The sequence below is a fragment of the Pinus tabuliformis genome, chromosome 5_1 (assembly GCF_031772625.1).
Source record: "Pinus tabuliformis cultivar Carrire ecotype Pingquan chromosome 5_1, CPIR1, whole genome shotgun sequence".
NCBI lineage: Eukaryota > Viridiplantae > Streptophyta > Pinopsida > Pinales > Pinaceae > Pinus > Pinus tabuliformis.
In genome coordinates this window covers 10,470,003-10,486,774 of record NC_142305.1, presented here as the reverse complement: position 1 = coordinate 10,486,774, position 16,772 = coordinate 10,470,003, and the positions used below count along the sequence as shown (strand labels likewise).

General features: G+C 32.0%; 1 protein-coding gene across 1 annotated transcript; it reads right to left on the bottom strand.

Moving 5' to 3' along the window:
- Positions 1–5,077: 5,077 nt before the first annotated feature.
- Positions 5,078–16,366, bottom strand: ABCG26 (ABC-2 type transporter family protein). Its single transcript, XM_089429053.1, has 10 exons — positions 16,228–16,366; positions 16,027–16,124; positions 15,200–15,483; positions 13,245–13,400; positions 12,969–13,152; positions 11,857–12,144; positions 6,730–7,014; positions 5,821–6,105; positions 5,451–5,558; positions 5,078–5,347 (listed from the first exon to the last, which is right to left on the bottom strand). The coding sequence occupies exons 1-10, from the start codon at positions 16,364–16,366 to the stop codon at positions 5,078–5,080; spliced, it is 2,097 nt and encodes a 698-aa protein (XP_089285179.1).
- Between the last annotated feature and the right edge of the window lie 406 nt (positions 16,367–16,772).

Here is a 16,772-nt window from a genome sequence, read left to right as displayed (position 1 = left end):
CCATCGTATTGGATGGGACTCCTACACCAAATGGTGTGAGGTCTAGTTGGGACTTCATACTAGGGAGATCAAATGATGTTGGCATGTCCAGCACCATCAACACATCCTTAAACCACTGCAGGTTGTAGACCTCCCTTTTCCAGGTTGAAGGTCTCCCTCTCAAATATTTAGGGACACTTCCTCTAGCATAAGACTTCAACGTCTTGCCAGTTTTGGAAGAGTTCCAGGAACTACTCTTAGTGTTCCAGTGTTGGTGGTCATCCTTAAACCACCCCCTTATACCAACATTTCAGAGAACACATTCAGCCTAGTGTTTTCATTCATATTTTTGCACATTTTTTATTTCATCTCTCTTCTTGGACTCATACATACCCCTACGGATTAGGGGGGGGGATGTTGGACACCTAATCCTCTAAGGGTTGGTGTGGAAGCTAAACAGTTAAAAGGAGTCCATGAGACCACTTGGAATATGAAACCAAGGGTCACTCCAATGTATCATAAATATGTATCATTGTGAATAATAATGCATTCAAGGATTATCTTTCATTTATTATGTCTCTGCCACGGTTATGTTTAACACAACAATTAGGGCCTAAGGCTCATTTTTCCTCCTACAAACATGCCCAAAGCCTCAAGACCCATAAATATTGCTCAAATCACCAAAATGGTGCAAAAATACATGCTTGTAGGCCAATGATACCCTCAATATTCCTTGTGTTTGGTTCAATGAATCATTATTTTCCTTAGATGTATTAAAGCCAAATTTATGGCATAATATCTATATTTCCTCCCTCGGCCATATTTAGGGTTTACAATTGAGACATTCTACTTAATCCATGAAAATGACACCATATTACCACTTGGAGGCCAATGATACACTCTATATAAATAATGCTGTGATTTGAGGCATCCTTCATGTCCCTTGTTGCCTAGATTCCTCATTTAGAGACCAAGTCACACGTTTCCTCCCTTAATCATTTGAGGACCTTGATAATGATACATAATTATCCAAACATCCAAATGGAAGATTATCCCTACTCGAAGACCAAGGGTACTCTTAAGAAATAACGTGTGGTGGTTTCGGACATTGTTTTGGTCCCTAGAAACTAAGAGACCTAGTTGTGACTGATTTTAGTTTGAAAAATGGTGAAATTCTAAGCATAAAGTCTATCTCCTTTGCATTGGGTAGGGTTTAGTAGTTGAGCTCCATATTTGCACATAACAATTGGATACAACTAATTACTTATTAATTGCACTAAGGTACCAAGATTAATAAACTCTCTGTGTATATTAATTTTATATTATGCATTGGGTGCATAACTTTGCATGTGTTGAGTATAAATCAAGTCAATTGGGTGTATATTTAATGATCAAATCATTAGAAACATGTGGGGGGTCCTTATGCATATAATAGTTTTAAGTTACTAAGAAATTTATGCAAGTGTTATTTAGGCCTAAAATACATACACATTTATCTGATATTGAATTCAAAATCTAGGGAGGATCTAACCCATGTGACATATTTGAATTTCATAAGATTGCAATCAAAATTCATGATTTATGTCACTCATGTGTCACATATTAGGTCTAATGTCTCATCTTGTGTGTTTTCTTTGCGGCTTAGGTTCGTAATAACCAAGTCGATGGTATAACATGCATAAACCATAACAAATTTGTAGTCAACAACCCATCCCTTGCAACCCACCAACCCCTCCCCCGTTTAATGTCCGTTTATGATGAACCATTGCGATATATTCCACATACCCATAGGTGATGAAATTGCAAATCTACATAATCCTATTTCCAAAAAATAAAAAATAATAAAAAAAATCTACATTTTATAAAAATATTTTTTTACACTTATTTTATTGACACATATGAGTAATGAAAAAAATAGACTTTTAATGTTTCTCCTATAACATTTTACCTTACATTAATAAAAAATGATCTCTACATGATGTTTAAAAAAATCCATTTTCACTATTTTAAGACCTTCAAACTTTGTACCAACATTTGATAGTCTATTAATTGAAAAAAGTATACAACATTTGCAATTTATTTTGGAAAAATAACCTTGCATAAATATACTTGTCTTCTACATATACAAATATTTATATATCGATTTCATCATTTAGGTATTTTACACTAACAAGAACATACATCTTACACTCTCTGAGAAAATAAAATGTCATTATTAAAAAGAATGAAAAATGGTATAGTTATCAAAATTTCAACGGGTAAAAAAATAAAATATATATATATATATTCAAAAATGTTATTCAATTTGTTAAATTTCATCTTCCAATGCTATATAGATTCATTGCATAGATATCTCAAAATATCCTTACAAGTCAAGAGATGTAGGTATTTCATATCCCAACAAGTTAATGGATGTATGTTTTCTGATTTCTATTGTATCTAACACCTCAAAAGAGCCATCATTAGGTTGCACTCAGTCCTTTCTATTGTTTTCAACTCAAGAAAGAAAATCTATATTGAAATTATAGAACATTTTTTTATGAGATTCATAGTGAAACAAGGCATTCAACATATTATCACCATGTTGAGACCAATAAACTTACATGGATAATTATATTCAAAACCAATCCTTAACCTTATAGTTTTCACATAATCAAGATTTCTTTCGCACTTATCTAGATTTTACTTGACTTTTTATTCTTTGGAACCCTTCGTGAATGCTTAAAACCCTTGCCTTTTGTTCCTTGTTCAAATTTTGTTTCCATCTCAATTTCCAAATTGAGTCCTCCTTTGCATATTCAAATTATTTCCTTGGCTAATTTCTAAATAAGGTAAAATTGGGGAATGAGGCCCCTCCTCACCTATTCAAAGGGTTGTCTTGGTCCAATTTCTAGATCAAGTTTTATTCCTCAATTGTACCCTCTCACTTTTCCAAAGTGTTGCCAAGTTAAATTAATTTAAGGATCAAACTGGATTTCTCAATCAGGTCATTCATCAAAAATTCAAATTGTAGCCTTCGACCATTTTCCAAATTGGGTATGATTCATCAATAGGGCTCTTCCTCATTATTCTAAGTGTTCCCGTGGCATGATTTCAATACTAGGATCAATTTCTCTGGCATTGGGTTCCTTTTCACTTATTCAAAGTGTTGTCTTGGTATGATTTCAAATCTAGGGCCCAATTCCTCAATACTCTCCCCCTATCACATATGTTCAATTGAGCTCCTTTCCATATAAGTTAGAATGCATTCGAATGTAAAGGAAAATAATGGTAAGAACTTTGAATAAGTAGGTGGCCCTATGAAGAGGATGCCTAACAAGGAATCTCCACATGGATAACATAATTGTTCTAAATTGGACCTTGCATGCATGCCCCTAATTTAAGTGGATTAAGAAAGAGTGGTGGCCCTAAAGTGTAAGTTAATAAAAAGTTCAACTAGTAGGTTTCCCTAATTTTGTGGGATTAAGAGGTAGTGGTGGCCTCAAAGCTCAAGATCACAAAGAGTTCTCATTGATTTCCCCAAAGATGCTTTCCTAAGTGAATAGTGGGCATGTTTTTCCCAAAAAAACTTATAAGTAAGAAAGCTTTCTCTTTTACAAAAGAGAATTTTTCATTTGAGAGTTTAAATTGTTGAGTAGCTCAAGAGGGAAAAATAGAGATAGAGGTAATAAAAAATCCTCCTTTCACTTCTTAACTCGTTCATTCTCATTCTTATTGTCAACATCCTCTAAGTAGTAGGCTCTATAGAGGGAAATAAGAAGGTTCAAGTTAGTGATTTTGCAATCCCATGCCATGATGCATTTTTAAAATTTTTGTAATCTCCAATATTGGAACTAATTTTTTATCAATGTGTTGGATTTATTGTGAAATTACGACTAAGGAGGTTGTTGGCATTGCCTAATAATATATTTAGGCAAATTATAATAGCTTTTTATTTATTTTTCTTCATTTCCCATTTTGTGTAATGTTGAATAAGCTAGTGGATTTATGCATTTTGTGTAATGTTGAATAAGCTAGTGGATTTATGCATGTCTCTCCCATTGGTTTCTTGTCTCTTCCTTAGCCCATATTTGTTCTTTTTGAGTTATTTTGCCAACCTAACTAGATAATAATGCACATGGTTTAGAAGATCATTCTTAAAATCCCTATTAAAATCTTTTGGCGATTACCTTCCTTTGAATTTCTTCCAAATTACAATTTAGCATCCTATTCCTATTTGATAGACCTATGGACTATTTTTCTCTATTCAATATGAGTTTCATTTATTAAATATATTGTTTTTAGGTGACCAACCATAACTCTCACCTTAAAAAAAATTGAAGATATCCCTCTTGCATTAGAATTGACTTAAATGATTAAAGAAATGTAGAAAGGTGCATTCTACATAAATTAGGCTCTTTTAGGAGAGAGAAAACACAATGTGAAAGAAAAAAAGACAATTCCTAAACTACCTTCACATCAAAAGTATATAGATTTTGTAAAATTAATAATTTAAAGCATGAAAAACATTTCTTCCTAAATGGAGAACTTACATAAACCTTAAATCTAATTTTAAAGATATTCATAATAAAAGTGCAATTTTTAATTTGTTGACTAATAAAAATGAAAAAATAAATTATAAAAACAAATTAATAAATAAAAGTAATTAATTTAAATGATAGAATCAATAAATAAAACAAACTCAAGTAATTGTTAATTTAAATAGCAACAATGTACTGAAATTGATGTCAGCTAAAGGCATTCTTTGACCGTATAAGATTATAGGAGAATATAATATATTATAATTTTAACAGTTTTTTCTTAATAGATCATATTGATCTTATTACAAATTGATCATCATTATCAATAATCTAATTAAAAACTTTTTATTATTTTGAAAAATTATATAAAAAATAAAAAATCTAAAAACCTCAAAGTCTCCTTTCAATAATCTCTTAACCTAAGAAGTTGGCTTAATGGGCATCATCTTTTTTTCAGAGGCATCATTTTATTTTTCAGAGAATTTATACAGATAACGAATCCACATATGCCATTTCCTGTATAATATTGTTTTCTGGAGGTCTGGTAATTCGTTACAGGTAATAAAATCATGATGGCATCAGGCGGTGGAAAGAGCGATTCTTCTGCGGAGACAAATATAAGCGCAGATCCGATAGAGCAAGGCCATGCATAACAAAATCCAAGTCTCCTCGCCCCCTCCATTAAGCTCAACGGTACTCAACGACGGCGATGACTGTAAACTCCTGCATCCTTTCTCTCCCCCGCAGTCATACATCTCATCCGCTGAATATTGGACCTTCAGCAGCAGCCGAAAACCATAGTACAGGAACGAGATATACTTTAACCACCTTATAAATACCGGTATGTGCTGCAATAATACATAAATCTTTTCAGTTAGGAATTTCAAGAAAAAGTTTTAGGAATCGGAACTTGGTAACTCCACCATGGAGTCATGGTAATGAAAGTTACACCTGAACGTAGTACCCTCCGGTGAGAAGAAACAGCAGCAGAAACAATGAAGCCACAGTTCCTACTCGCTTTATGCTTAGAGTGGCAGCCCCAAAGAATTCCCCAGCTCCCTGTCGCACCAGTTGAGAGGTTAGTATTCATGGAGAAGTATTTTAGGGTTGAATTTTACTGATGGTAAGTTTTAGGAATACTTTGTAGATTTTAGAAATATTTTAGATTTCGATAGAACAGAGTTGAAAAAATAAATTGGTATTAATTCACTTTTATTAGTTAGATTCCAAACTGCCACCAAACTCTGCAATCCACATAAAAATTTAGCTATAATTTATGAGTGAAAATTCATGCAAATTATCTGATTGAACAATAACATACCTGTCCAGTGATAACTATTAAAAGAATGGCAAGTAAGGTAAGGAAAAATGAAGAGACTGTCCTGTGAAATCCGGCCATGAAATAGAGAATGGACATGAATATCACAGGATACAGAAGATGAGCCATCATATCGCAGAGCGTACTGCAGATGTAATACACACTCAACCTGTACATATCTGCCGTCCTGTCCTTTACAAGATAGTCTTTCTCAAAGGGGAACACATAAACTGCTCCAAATAAAGAGGAAGATGTCCAGAAGATGCAGATGTAGAAGATCAATCCCACCTGATAATTTAATTCATATACAAATTCCATTCCATTTCAGTATCAAACAGAATTAATAACAAGAAATGTATTAAGTTTGATGATCTAATTGGTTGAGGTTAATTTGATGGTATATTTTCGGAATTTTTCAAATTTTGATATGTCTTTTTTTCATGGGATTTAAAAATATTCTTAAAATCTGTAATTAAAATAAAAATAACTAATCCAACCTGATCTCAAATTTGGGTTTCAGTTTCAATCCAATTAATTTTTTTTTCCAGAGAGAAAAATCTGTATAGTATTATATTGAGACAATATAAAGAGTACATATGAGATACAGCAAGAGCTAAATAACTAGCATCCTTGTGATCATATGGAACCAAAATCTTACAGATATAGGGCCATCACCATGAAGAACAGAAACATGGATATAGCAAATAGTGAACTAATTCAGAGAAGAAAATACTAAAAAGCCAAAAAGAGAAAACTGTGAAACATATCTGGATAGGGAAGAAAGCAAAAATGATCAGATCATATTCCGGGAATGAATTCAATCGGATTAAATTGACAGTGTATTTTTAGAATATTTCAAATTTTGATATTATTCTCAAAATCCACAATTAAAATAAAATTAACCAATCAAACCTGATCTCTAATTTGGGCTTCAGTCTCAATCTTGGATTTCCACCATAGAAGACCCAGAAGAATCGCAACCCCAGTGGCTTGAAACAATCGCAGGTTATCGAAGTAGTCTCTGTAACGCTCCCTGAATGTTCTCTTTGACAGAACACGAAATTGCTCCCACCATGATGTCGTCCAGTCCTTCCTAACCTGAACAGCTGATTGCAAATGGTCAGGAGCCTTTCCATATCTCTGCAGGGCTTCCTTCTCTTGGCCTTCCAATTCGGATCTGTATTTCCGCTGTAAGAACTGTCATCGCCAATGAATTATTATCAGCAGCTGTAATAGAAACTACACAATGAAATGAATTAATGGAATCGATGTGATCATTACGTTTAAGTATAAAGACAGTGAACTAACCATTTCAAATCTTCCAAGAAAATTGAAACAGTACAGAAATTACTTGAAGTGAGAAGTGGAAATAAGGTTAGGTACATATTGTAGAAAAACTTTCCATCTACCTCTCAGTAGAGGTTGGTTGGTTATAAGTGAATGTAGACTTTTACACACTTGGCTTCCTAAAAATTTCTAACACTATGAGCAACCATGAAAGTCTGAATTCACTTATAAGGTTACACATAACACTCTGAGCAACTATGAATGCCTGAATTCACTTATAAGGTTACAAGTATTATATGTTAGTTTAAAAAGTAAGTATTGGAAATATGATTTAGCGGGTTTGCTTTGAAATTTGAAATTATTAATGGTCGGATGAAAAACATCTTTTAGTAATCTTAAAAATAAAGGGTACAAAAAATATTTTAAAATTAATTTTTATTAATTTTAAATTTAATTAAAATATTATTTTATTTATCAATATTAAATTTTGTTTAATTTTAATTTATGATTTTTTGAATTCAAGTTTCTGTGATCTATAATTTGTTTTACAATTTTTTATTTTTTTAAAAATTACATAGGAGAAAATCTTGTGGTTAATCTCAAAATGAGGAACCGGATCTAGCCATCTAAATAAATAGATGAAGAGAAAAGATGGATATTAAATTTAGTTGTTATTGTTTAATTTATGTATTTTTTATAAATAATAATAATAATTTAAAATAAAGTTATAATTTATAAAAATTATGGATCTAGGTTTATTTATACTCAGGTCGAAAGACTCTTCTCTCAAAGAACTTTCATTCACATTCTATCTAATTTAAGTCTTGATGATGGACCCCCTTTGGGGTTTGAAACGTCGATAGAATGAACACAAAACTGTGATAATCGAGATCATGCCACTGCAAAAAACTACCACAGAAACTTAAAATCTAACAGTGATAATTTAATTAATTTTTATGATTTTTTTTGGGAAGCATTGTAAGATGCATGTGAATAACTGTTTTGATGTCTTATAAATAAGTTTTATTAAGATTTATTAACCAATAAGTAGTTTGATATCTTAGAAATAAATATTTATTAACTATTTAATTTCTAACTATTTATTAACATTTATTACCTGTTTAATTTAGAAAACTAAGTGTTATATCATTATGAAATTTCAAATTTCAAATTTTGTAAAGAATTTTTTTAATAATAGCCTATTTTTATTTTTTTTAACATTTAGGAAGTAAAAAAACATTAAAAATATAATTTATTTTTATAAAATATAATATTAGAATATTTGTAATGGTATTAGCAAGTGGCCTTCCTCTAACGAGATGACTTGTTTACATTTGTTGGATAGTAATGTTGTGGAATATGTCCTTAACTGTATTACCAACTTTGAGCTTTTTAAAGATTTAGAGCGAGACTCTCACCACATGAATTTGTCTTTAACCCTCAATCTTGTCATGCATACCAGCCAAAGACACACTAGTTTCAATTGGAGTAATATTGACCTTTTCTTAAAGGAGTTAAAAAGGAATTTAAGTTCCCTTACTTATAATAACAATATTGATCAAATATATCACAATTTTACTACTACCCTTTCCACTACCATTAGCAAGTTCTCCAATGAGGTTTATACAAGAAGATTAATAGAACTTCCAACCCTTGGTATGGCAAAGAATGAAAATGTACCAGGAAAACTATTCGAGATGCTCCTAATGAAACTGTAAAGCTCCGAAATATTAGTATATAGAAAGCTCTCATTAAAGAGAAGAAGCGGTCATATATTAATAAGAGACAAGAGCATCTTCTTCACCTTTCTAAAGTTGCACCCATAAAGTTTTGGTAGAATGTGCTTGTTCATAAATCTAAAGATAATCATTCGATCCCCTTAGAAAAGTGGGACACCTATCTTAAAAAGTTGTATGACTCCCCAGACACCATGGACAACATCGTTAGCACTCCTATTAAGGAAGATATATTTTCTCTTGAGGACGTTGAGTCTGGGATTAATAAGCTCACTAGTGGGAAAGCTAAAGATATTGAAGGATACCAAGCTGAGATCTTAAAGCTGGGAAGATCTATCCTCATTCCTCATCTCCACAAGCTTCTCAATTTGGTTGTAAAGCATGGCTTCCCTAAGCCTTGGACGCAAAGCCTTATTGTGCCTATCTTTAAAAATGGGGACAAAATTGTTCCCTCTAACTACAGGACCATTATGATTAGCCACATCTTAGCCAAGCTTTATGGTCTCATTTTGGATAAAAAGATTAGCCATTGGCTTGAAAGCCAGGTAAAAAAGCTAAAGGGCAAGCTGGTTTTAAGAGATGTCACTTGACTATCAAACATCTTGTCACACTCAGAATTATTGCCAAGGAATGTCGCAATAGTAAAACTGATCTCTTTTATTGCTTTTTGGACTTTAGAAAAGCCTTTGACATTGTTCTTCAGGATAAGCTTTGGAAAAGACTTGATGAGATAATGATTCCTCCTAAGTTGAAGATTGTTGTGATTTGCCTCTACGAGACGGTTGTTTCCAAGCTTAAGACCAACGAAGGGTGGTCTAAAGATATTAAATGCAATATCAGGGTTAAGCAAGGGTGCCCCCTTTCCCCTACCCTTTTTGGTATTTACTCCGATAATCTAGAGTGTTTGGAAATCGTAGGGTGCAAGGGGACCAAGCTTCCTGGTATTATCATTACTCTTCTCCTCTATGTCGATGATGTCATTCTTCTTGCTAGAAGCCATGAGGACCTAGACAAGCACCTTAAGACTCTTCATGACTATTGCTCCAAGATGGGTATGGCGGTTAATACTGACAAGACTAAAATCATGATAATTAAATCCAAAAAGATCACCCATGGAAATTTCGTCTATGATAACAATTTCTTGGATCAAGTCTCTTCTTATAAATATTTGGGTATTGACATTCCTTATCAGCTCAACTAGAATTACAACATTGAGAAAAGGATTATTAAAGGTTGGAAAGCTTATTATGAGCTTGAAAACAATTGCAAGGTTGTCTATCTGTGTATTTGGAGTAAAAAAATGTTCCTCTTTGAGACCCTCATCACCCCTATTGTCATATACGGTTGTGAAGTCTAGGGTTGCAATATATCCAAAGAGTTATGGAGAAAGATCGAGATGATTCAAAAGCAATTCATAACCTACAATCTCAAGATCAAGGGAAATACCCCCTATCCTATCTTCAGGGCTATGTTTATGTATAGAATGTATAAGAAGAAACTTTACAACATAGAATCCGAGAGGCTTCCTAAAATTGCTTCTAACTATAGTCAAAAACTTCACCTTCGCCTCAAGTGTGGGGTGGCATAAGGATGCCTAGTCTTGGCTCAACCATTGGGGGATAAAGGAGGAGATCATCGAGGGAAGCAAGGATAATGTCAAAGATACTATCACCTTCAAATTTAAAGATAAGTTATGGGATGATAAGGAGCTAGAGCGTAAAAGGAAGCTAAGATATTATAAGGAGGTGATCAACTCCACCCTTGAGAATTAGAATTATCTTTTTGTTTTGACTAGCTCGAAGAAAATGATGAACATCACTAAGATTAGAACTAATTCTCATGAGCTTCAAAGTGAAACCGGGTGGTGGTCTACTCCCAAGGCTCCCTAGGACGATAGAATTTGTTAGTTTTGCGATACTAAGAGGGTGGAGGATGAAAAGCACTTTCTTTTAGATTGTCTGGCCCTTACTCACATCTGCTCTCATTTCCCTAACATCTGTCACACTTCCAATCTTCTTGACTTGTTAAGTCAACCCAACTATAGTGATCTTGGTGCGCTTCTTTCCCTTCTTTTTGAGCACAGAAATAAACAACTAGATTCTTCTTCTTCTTAGGGTCAGATAGACCGCATTGGTCTTAGTGGATGTTAATCATCATCATGATCATCATTAAAAATGTATATCATTTTTTATCAAAATAGAATAAATATACAATTGAGAATATGTTACTAATGACAAATAAAGATTAAATAACTAAGAAAATAAGCATGGTTACAATGAGGAATAAAACAAATTAAATAATTATATATGAAATAAGAAATTATTAATTTTTTTAAGGTATATTTAATTAAAAAAAATTAATATAATATATTTGATACGTAAAATATATATAACATTGAGTGTATATAAATAGTGAAAAATTATTGAATATTGAGAAGATTTTATATATATATATATATATAATTTAAAATATTATTTTATATAATTATTTTTTATATATTATTTAGGATAAAGAATTTTTCATAAACAAATTTGCAAAGCATATCACTATAATCAATATAATAAAAGTGTAAAAGTTCAAATAATTTTAATAATAAAAATAAATATGAAAAAATTAATTAAATAATTTATAAAGAAGATAGATGATGGTACATCATTTTTCAAGTCAATTCTGTATAAATTTAAAAAAATAATAGTTTATAATATTTTTTTAAATATAAATTTTAATTAAACATGAAGTTGGCATGGACCGAAGAGAGTTTTATTTTATTAATGAATGCAACAATTTAATTTAAATTTTCCATATTTGTAATTGAAAATTTAAGAAAACCAAATGTACATATTAAAAAATATGTATATATACTTTCCATGACAGAACTATACAATTCAAATTCTATTTCTTTTTAGCAGTGAGAAATGCTTACGCCTGTTCATCGTGTGGAAAGATGGGATCTCCCGCAGAGGTACCATGAAGCAAATATCGGAGAAGAAATAATTGCAGAAGAGTTGTAATTTACCTTGACTACCTCTCTGGGAAGATCTTGAGGGCGTTGAATGGAACAGGAGGACTCGAACTCATCAGGTAATAAAATGTCGTTAACTTGTCCAGTGGCCAGATCCAATAAGAAGTCTGCAGGATTCATGGCTAGCTGGGGAATGAATCTTAGCGAAGCAAAGTACTCCATTGCCTCCTTGGCTTGTCCAGAGTAGATTGGGTGACCCTCTGAGATGAGTACAAGTTTATCGAACATGTGGAACAGCCGACTTGAAGGTTGGTGAATCGTCGTCATGATGGTTCTTCCATTCTGATTAAATTAAATTGTGATGGCCTTAGTATGAATTTAATTTGATGGTAGATTTTGAAAATATTATGGAATTTGATGAACAAGATAGAAAAAAAAAAAAAAGAGGTTGATTTCGGAGTTTCATCATATTTTTTCTATAATATTTCAAAATATGCAATGAAACTAAGTTAAGAGGAATATACAAACTTCCACTAATATTTGTAAAAATGTCTGAATTAAGTAGAAATGAGCCTCCTTAGATTCTTAAAATATTCTGGAATCTGAGAATAAGGAGAAGTGACCAGTAGTGGGCATTTTTAGATTTCTAAAATAGTCTGGAATCTGAAGATAAGAGAGGATCAATTGCTTGACTCCTCTCTGACTATCAGATTCCTATTCCAGAACTCTACAATCCATATAAATTCAACAAGTAGGAATTACTTGCGCTATATCTAGATTTAGATTTTAAAAATATTCTGGAATCTGAGAGTGAAGAGAAAGATCAATTGTTTGACTTGTCTGATTATCGGATTCTAGAATATTCTTGAATCTACCATCCATATAAATTCAGCAAGCAAGAATTACTTGCACTATATTTAAATTCTAAAAATATTCTGAAATCTGAAAGTGAAAATAAAGAAATAAGGAAATTGTTTAACCCTCTCTTGACTATAAAATTCTGGAATATTCTCAAACTCTACCAGACCCCTGACATTAAGTCGATTGCAGATTCCCTACATATTCAGAAATCGGACCACGCGTCCTACCGATTCCCAAATATTCGGGAATCTGCGATTGATTTAAGGATGCCCCTACCAGACATAAGTTCAATGAGCAAAAATTACCTGCGCTATATTTCTGAGGAGTTGGAGGAGTTTCGTGGCAGTTGTAGAGTCAAGTCCTGAAGTGGGCTCGTCGAGCAAGAGAAGGGAAGGATCCACCAGGATCTCGAATCCGATGCTAGTACGCTTTCTTTCACCCCCAGAAACTCCCCTCACGAAGGAGCCTCCAACTATGGTATGTCGGCATCTGATTGTCAGGTATCAGTGAATAAGCATATTCATAGAATTTGTTCATAACTTTCCCTGATACACTGTGAAAACTGCAACATTTAATCGTACCTCTCTAAACCGAGATCTGTAAGGACGGTCTCTGCTCTCAAAATCTTCTGTTGCCTACTCATATTGTTAGGAAGCTTCAGGAGAGCAGCAAAAACCAGTGATTCTTGGACGGTTAATTGAGGGAACAATATATCATCTTGTGTCACAAATCCGATTCTGTCATATAGATAAACAACAAGATGGTCAGCTGTAATTTTATCAGAAATTGTCAGCTATGCGTATTCAGTGGGCAAATGTATTGAGTGTAATTTGATTGCATATTTCCCAATATTGAAGTAAAATGAGTCAATTCAATAATTTGATTTTGAACCTTTTAAGGATAAATTCAAAATATTTTTAAAAAATGCATAAGCATGAGTTAAGTGTATTAAGTATAATTTGATATGTTTCTAAATATTTTGAAAATATAAAGTAAATGACTGAATTCAACCATTTGACTTTGAACATTATTTTTTGGGGATAAATTCAATATTATTTCAAAATTTCCATAAAACATGAGCTAACATTATTTTTAGGGACAAATTCAAGACTATTTCAAAATTTTCATAAACATGAGTTAACATTATTAAATTTCCATAAACATGAGTTAACATTATTTTTAGGGATAAATTCAGGACTATTTCAAAATTTTCATAAACATGAGTTAACATTATTTTTAGGGATAAATTCAAGATTATTTCAAAATTTTCATAAATATGAGGTAAGTTTAAATTGATGAAATAAACAATATAATTGGGATTATTTTAAAATTAATATAGAGGATTCAGAAATAAAGATGGCTTAATTATAATAATTATTTTTATAAGTGTATTTATTTTGGTATAAGATTTTCAAAATTTTGATTTAATTATCAATAATTATTAAATAAATGGTGAAGATTTAGTCTTCACATAGTATTTTAGAATATTTATAGTAATATAAACTAATTAAATATTAAAATTTATTTTCATCTACTTAGGGTAGCTCAATTGGCAATGACAATGGAAATGAATTCGCTTGGGGTAGCTCAATTGGCAATGGCAGTGGAAATAAATTCTCACTGGTTGATTAATTTTAAAAAATATCATATAACAAGTGTTATATGATGTGAGTTATGGTTTTCTGAGCATGTGGTAATGGCAATGGAAATGAATTCTCACTGAGTTGATTAATTTTAAAAAATATCATATAACAAGTGTTATATGATGTGAGTTATGGTTTTCTGAGCATGTGATATTGCTAAGGTATGATATTGTAATAAAGCCTATGTACACATTAAGAATCTCGGTGATAAAGTGAGATTAGAAGTTCAAGATTAAAAATCTTGTTCTATGTTTTTATATATGTTTAAGCTATATATTAATTTTTTAATAATTAATAATAATAATTTAAAATAAAGTTATAATTTAGTTAGTTTTTATGATTTTTTAAATTTCAATAATGAAATAAGTGTTTTGATATTTAATATAGATAGATGTCTATATTAAATTTAATTTACAAAACTGTACTAGTAATATTTTAAATTTTTATATATTTATTTCTATTAAGTAAGCTTGAAAATTGACTCGTTCTATAAATAAATTAATAAAATATTTGTAATATTATAACTGTTTTGTTGTCTATAATCATATTTATGTTAAGATTTCTCCATGAACAAATGCGTAAAAAAATTTAACATTAATTTTTTCAAGTATAATTTTTTTTTTCAAATTTAATAATAATTTGTTAGAATTACATATTAAATTTAAGTACCTAAAAACTTATTTTAAAAATATTAAATTTATTTATGAATTCAAAAACATATTTCCAACCATATAAATTACAATCTCCAACATTATAATTTATTTGAACAACAGGGAAACTTAAAAAAAAAATTGAACAATGCAAGATAAAAATGTAAATATAATATAATAGATAATAAATTGAACAATGCAAGATAAAAATGTAAATATAATATAATAGATATGGAGGCATACCTCCGCTTTAATGCTGTGCTATATGGAATATCATTGTAAGTTATGCTTCCTTTGATATCTCCATGGATTCTTCCACCCACAATTTTCAGGAGAGTGGTCTTCCCACTACCAGAAGGACCCATCAAAGCAAGAATTTGACCAGGAGCTACGCTACCAGTAATCCCATTCAGAATGCTCTTGGACATCGACTGATTCTGGCTGTCACCTATATGCCGGAGCTGCGACAAAGGATTCCATGTCCCTGGAGGGCTCTGGTATTGTACCGTGTATTTCAGGTCCTCAAACTGCATGCATTCCAGATAAAAAAATTCCTTAAAACAGAAAAAAAAATTCAAATATAATCCAATCACATTGGTGGTTCTTATTCCTTGAGCTTATGTTGATTGCTAATTTTCTGAAGATTTCGTAATCAAATGGTCATGGGTGTGGTGGGTCAAATAACTGACAGCCCCGTGTCCGCTTGATTGGTGAATATTGGAGGATTACTGATATGGCCGCCGTCTATTAATGGGAGTAGTGAAATAATTGACCGTGCCTGCACCCATGTCTGTCTGATTGATGAAATGAGCTCGGTCAAATAATTGGCTGTGCTCATGTCTACTTGATTGGACAATATTCAAACAATCAACAATCGATATATAAAGATGCAGGTTACTATTTATCTCAAATTGCAAGATATTTAAAAAAAAAATTTCTTAAAATATGTAACTTCTAATTTCCACAAAATATAGATCCATATAAAAATTAAACTCGCTAACTTCCACTCAAACTATTATCCCTTACATCATTTATCTCATTTTAAATCATTTTTATTGCTAATGGCTTACCTTGACAAATATAGGAAGGGGAGAGAAATTTGCAGTTTCAATGTCGTACGAGTGCCGATGCGCCTTACTTGAAGAACAGAATGGAGGCATATCAGGAACTGTAACATGAAGTCCCCATAGTTAGTGTTATTACTGTTCACATAAAAGGCCATTAGATGTTTGAAAATAAAGCGTGTGCTAATTAACTGACTGGTAGTTTACCCTGGGTGATAGTACTAGTGGTCTCTGGAATCTGAACAGATGATCCTTCATCCCTTTCTCTTTCTCCATCTAAATATTTTCCAGAGCCGAACAGTTTCAACTCGACTGCCCTGGAATCTCTCGGTACACAGTCTGCCATTGTCAGAAATCACACCCACTTCTCCATAGAATGTCAGGCCGGAGGCATAGAAAGGCCCCTGAGCAATGCCTCGAAGACATTTAATTATTACAAGTTCCCTCACGACAAAAGCGTACACCTAAAAGGCACCGGAGTCTCATCCCACTCATCTCTATTGTGTGAAACGGATATTTCACCGCCCTCTTGAAATGCATGACTCTTTCCATCTACAACAACTCCACCAACATCACAAATCCATGTAGGAAGTTGTTTAGTTAATTAGAAACTAAGCTACAGAGATTGCAATTTGCAGTTATCTTTATCTAAGGAAAATATTTTAGAATTGGATAGACAAGAGTGAGATTTTTCTCTATCTAATTAATTAAATTCAGCTACATTGTACACATATAATATTGTAATATAAAAG